The sequence below is a fragment of the Hypanus sabinus genome, chromosome 5 (genome assembly GCF_030144855.1).
Source record: "Hypanus sabinus isolate sHypSab1 chromosome 5, sHypSab1.hap1, whole genome shotgun sequence".
In the NCBI taxonomy this organism is placed as follows: Eukaryota; Metazoa; Chordata; class Chondrichthyes; order Myliobatiformes; family Dasyatidae; genus Hypanus; species Hypanus sabinus.
Window position 1 is genome coordinate 52,388,796 of NC_082710.1, and position 5,527 is coordinate 52,394,322.

Sequence of the window (5,527 nt, forward strand, 5' to 3'; positions counted from 1 at the left end):
CACTATAACAACTTTAAGGAACCATGTCTCAAAATAATGATACCTATTCCCTTCATTATACCACCTCTTTCCTCTGCCACATTCCTTTCTCTTATCCCCTTCCAAATTTCATTTGTATCATGCTCTAATTATCTATATCTATTTTACTTCTAATTTAGGAAAGGCAAAAGATAACCGTTAATACTGAGAGTCACAGGAGAAAGTGGTGGAAACGTTCAGCAAGGTAGGCAGCATCAGTGCAGCAAAAGGCATAATTAACATATCACAAGAACAGGAAAAGTGAGAAAATGTGTTTCAAGTAGTTGATAAGAGGAAGGAGCAAAAGAACGTCTGTAAATGAACAGGAACCAAGAATCCAAATAATACTATTAACACTATTATTGTAGGTGTTACTCTTAGAGTCATAGACCACTACAAAACAGAAGCAGGCCCCTTAGTCCACCTCATCTGTATCAACCTGGTCTTTTGCCTAGACCCATTTACCTGGACCCAAACTATGGTCTTCCATACCTCTCTCATCCATGTACCTATCCAAACTTCTCTTAAACGTTACAATTGAACCTACATCGACCACTTCTGCTGGCAGCTCGTTCCACACTTACTCTGCCATCTGAGTAAAGGTGTTCCCCCCTCCAATTCACCCTAAACTCTAGTTGATCCTCCTGTAAACAATTTGTCTATTTTAGTCCATGAAGCAAACTACTTTTGTTTTATATTTTCTTCAGCATTTACAGTTCACAGATGGCCAAATGTGTAAGAAAAGCATGTTATTATTCGATATTTTGCAACTAGAGGAAATTTCTACATGGTAGATAAAATTAGAATACATTGGAAATTCTCAGTGAGTCAGGTAATATCTGTGGGCAGAAGTAAGCTGAGAAAGTAGTTGATAGTCTTACATTAGAAATGACCAGCTTACTTCTGCTCACAGATATTACCTGACTCACTGAGAATTTCCAATGTATTCTAATTTTATCTACCATGTAGAAATTTCCTCTAGTTGCAAAATATCAAATAATAACAAGTTTTTCTTACACATTTGGCCATCTGTGAACTGTAAATGCTGAAGAAAATATAAAACAGAAGTAGTTTGCTTCATGGACTAAAATGTTGATTGATCCTCCTGTAAACAATTTGTATAGCTTCCTATTGTACTGTATACATTTTGTAAGCAATTTTAATGCATGGGAAGGAAATTGGCTGTAATGCCTACAAATTACATACTAATAGTCTGTGCTGACCACTTGTCATTAGCTGCTCTGACTGGAGTGTTATCTTCTGTAGTTATAAGTAGATTAACCACATTATTTGCCAACATCAGATGTGCAAGTTATCCACCTTCAATATTTATTTTACAGTATACTTATCTTAGTCTTAAGAAACTAAAATCATAATATTAGTTCTCTGCCTATTGGACTGTTAATAGCTATTGTTCTAAGAACTACAGAAGAATCAAAAAGGATGTAGCCTGGAGCAAAGTTTGCTATATGTTTACAGAAAATCATTTTATTTATTGTGTTATATATTTGTCTGCTAACATAAACACCAGCAAACTCATCAACTAATAATTTACTGAAATCAATTACAATTTACTTGTTTTGAACTTTTTGATAATAAGAAAGGAAGAATCTTTCATGGGAGAAGTTAGACAGATCTTGGGATCATCACAGTCTAAAATTTCCACTGCTTGTGTAAGATAAGCTTAAGTTCATCACAATATGGAAGTACTTTGTATTACATTTGCAACACAATAAATGCTGGAGGAACTCAGCAGATCAGGTAGCATTTATAGAGGGAAATAAACTGTCCATTTTGGGCCAAAACCCTTCATCATGTAATATAATATTGCATTATTGTTTACAGTGATACATATCATACCTCATGAAGTACATGGTTTGTTCTGTGAATTTTCTCTTTGTTTGTTAGCCAATTACTTCCTGGGGTTGTGGATCCTAGATATTGGGTAACTGGAGATGGCATCTTCCAGAGTCTCCTTGGGAAAGTAACTCCCAGTTTACAACCTAGAACATAGAAATCTACAGCACATTACAGGCCCTTCGGCCCACAATACTGTGCCAACCATGTAACCTATTCTAAAAACTACCTAGAATTACACTACCACATAGCCCTCTACATTTCTAAGCTCCATTTACCTATCTAAGAACCTCTTAAAAAAACCCTATTGTATCCGCTTGCAGATGTAATGGAACTTCAGAACAAATAAGTCAATATGGTAGAGCTAGTAAATTAGTTATTTTTGAGCACATAGTTGATGACTGACCACATAATTAAAATACCTAAGGTTTAGATATGGCAAAGAAGGTGTGTTTCTTGCTAGTTGACTATAAGTAACCTAAAATCCATTGAAAGAGTGTTTTGAATTTCATCAAGAATTATAGAAATCTTCCTGCTGTGTTGGCAAACTGCGAATTTTGGCAGGTAGACTGGAAGGGCTCATACGTTTGCTCTGCCAACCCGGCCTAGACTGCTTGGAATAAACTCAAAGAGACGTGTGAGATCGTCAGCTTGGATGGAGGTGATGTGTTTCTGTACATGCTGGGTTACTAGAGGAGGGAAATTCACTGAAATTCAAGATCTGATATTGAGAATCAAGACTCCACCTAAATACCCTAAACAAACAATGGTAGGCTTTAGTTTTATTTATTGGTTCATTCGGGAAAATAACAAAATTGGCATTCTGAAATAAATTCATCCTTTCTCTTCATTGAGTGATGCATAACTCCTACTATATCTTATTAAAAGCTTCATCAAAACCTTGGTCGACTTCAAGATCAGCACTAGGAAAGAGTAAAGAAGCTTCTAATAGTGTTACTAAATTACATCAAATGTGTTCATGAGATTTTTACGTAAATAGTCCAAATTTGTGAACAAAAGCTTTTACGTAACCCGCATGAGTCTCTCCTAAAATGACACGTATTAATCTCCTAATTATGCCACAACGTTTAGTTATGTCCAGATATCTCGAGATGTCCACGATTTTATCATTCACTCTTGCTGAATATAAAGCGCCTCCATACGTTTTCTTGACGCCCATTCGGCGCTGGAAAGGCAATAACGTGGCGACGGAAGAGGATCAAACGCAGCTCCAAGTTTTAAAGACATGAGTTTTGCGGGCTGACTGTGCACAGCTCTTGGCAAGCAACCAGTCCGATTAGAGAACTGCATAGTACCATTACCAAATGTAAGTCAGCTGTCCCATTCTGAAGATAGTTCACAGCCAACAGCTGGCGAAAAACCCTATTGACAACGTGTTCTTGCAGTCTCATCGTGGGGACAGACTGTCTCTAAAATCAAGCAGCCACTTTCACTACAAGCTCCTTTTCAAGCCAATGCATAGTCGAACTGTCCTTTCTCCAAACCGTCTAGCCCGTCCGCCCATGTGGACGTGGGCATGCTCCTGTACGGATCCAGGAGGATCCTGAAGCATCTTACGATGAGAATTCCCAAGAAGATAAAAAGGAAGATTACAAAAGCGAAGGTGGTTTTCTGTTCCAGAGTCATGCCATGGTGGGCTGGGTCTACAGCCGGCAGCAAAGTAGACGTCGTTTCACTTTCCATCCTCCAGGCGAGCTGAAACGAATGCTCCCAGAACTTTCTCTTTCTCATAACGAATTCCTCGAGCCCATGGCGAGAACGGCTAGATCGAAGTCCTCGATCTAAAACGAGCAAATGTTCAATGTTGCAAAGTTAGACATTCTTCAGACAGTTAACCTAAAGCAAACTTGTCAGCGGAGTTTAACTGCGGAGTGACAGCATTCAGCAAGAAAGTGCATAACACATAGCATTCAGTTATTTCTTTGCAAAACTGCGGAAATCTCCCAGCTGCTTTTAATTTTATCCAGTTAACATCATCACAACAGCCCAGCAAATGTGATTTAGCAACAGATCACCAAACTCAGAACACTTTTAGACATTACCCCCCCCCCAACGTAAATACCAATAAAAACTTCCGAAATTTTGGACGACCCAACATCCCTAGAGACTTTGAAGAATTGCCATGTACCTACCATACGTCCAAATGCAACGTTGTCAATACTTTGCCAAATAACATTTGGGTTCACATACTAACATCTTGAGTCTCACGAGCAGGGATTGTGATCTGAGCTGAGCCGTTCCGACCAGTCTCTTGCCAATTGCACGCACGCCCTTCTTTCCCACTCCTCAGCCCAAGCACTGTCATTCTGATTACAGTACAGAGATTCTCAGGGAGATCAGGTTATGCAGCTAGTCTTTAAGGCTAAATGCCCCACGAAGCGACGCCGTTGGTATCTCATTAGGAGACGTCGCCAGACTATTGATCATTCTCACTGATTAAAGAATGTGACGTTCCGGGATCGGATTCTGTCCCGGTGCCAAATCGCTGGAATTAGTGAGTCCTGCCAAAGATATTTTAGAGATTTTCCTCCTGTTGATAAGCGTCTGAATCCTTCTTAGATGCATTTAAAGCATGCAGTGCCTCGGTTCTCACGATGGTACTAATATTTTTTTTCAGGGTTCGCACGATGGTACTAATATTTTTTAGAAAGGGAATCACACTAAAGAAAGACGGCAGTTCTTCAACAGATTGCAGGTATCGTGTACAGACATGCGCGCTTACGTGGGTAAACACCAGCCGTACCTCGATCTGTTCGAAGGAAAAGATGATCCATTCTCCCATCAGTGCGCTTGCTGCCTTCCTCGATAAATTGCACGGAAAGACAAATTAGCCACCCCTTCTCGTGTACTAATGTCTGTCGATTTCTCCTGAAAAGTCGAGTCAACACGGGATACTCTAACACCAAGCAGGAAACTCCCTTTGAAATGGGAGGATCGATGAGATACAGGTTCAATCGTATTTACACCGGCCGATTTTTAATCAAAGCCCCAAAGGTCCTCGTAAAATAGTTCTTCCAGAAATGGTTATTGAAAAAATAAAATGTTCAAAGGGCAACCTTTGTTTTAAATCGGGGGACATAACTGTTCGGCACAGGAAATATGAGTAAACCGACTGTGGCTTACTGCAGCCTTTCAGAACTATTGATTTATTTGGCCGAGATTTCGAGCCGCTGCGCCGCATCGTGACAGTTCATTCGAATTTTGAAACACCTTTCGTACAGCACTTCGAACTTCCAGCAAATAGACGTGCCTGCTTTTAATTGTCAGAAACAAATTGGCGAGTTCAAAACGAGACGATTAAAAAAAAAGACTTCGACCACAATAGCTTGCGTTTCTATAGCACCTTTAACTTTATAAAAGGTCGCAGGGCTCTTCAGTTGATTTCTGTCAGACGCCCCTTTTCTACACAAAGCCCCACAGTTGGAGAGAATAGGAAGACGTGGTCTCAAGCAGACGAAAAGGATGGGGTGTATTGAAAGAAGAGAAGTAGGGAGGTTTAAGGAAATAATTCCAATACAGAACAACTCTTGCTGGACCTTTGGAGCTGAAACACTAGGGTAAAGCAGAAATAGAGGAATGTAGAGGACTGGGAGATCTTTTAGAAAATGGTAGGGAAGTGGCCACATAATAA

The 5,527-nt window shown here is 39.8% G+C and overlaps 1 protein-coding gene across 1 annotated transcript; it reads right to left on the reverse strand.

Annotated features, from left to right (window-relative positions):
• Positions 1-2,082: 2,082 nt before the first annotated feature.
• On the reverse strand, positions 2,083-4,160 carry LOC132393688 (cortexin-3). Its single transcript, XM_059969093.1, has 2 exons — positions 4,029-4,160; positions 2,083-3,677 (listed from the first exon to the last, which is right to left on the reverse strand). The coding sequence occupies exon 2, from the start codon at positions 3,625-3,627 to the stop codon at positions 3,343-3,345; it is 285 nt and encodes a 94-aa protein (XP_059825076.1). The 5' UTR covers positions 3,628-3,677; positions 4,029-4,160; the 3' UTR covers positions 2,083-3,342.
• Between the last annotated feature and the right edge of the window lie 1,367 nt (positions 4,161-5,527).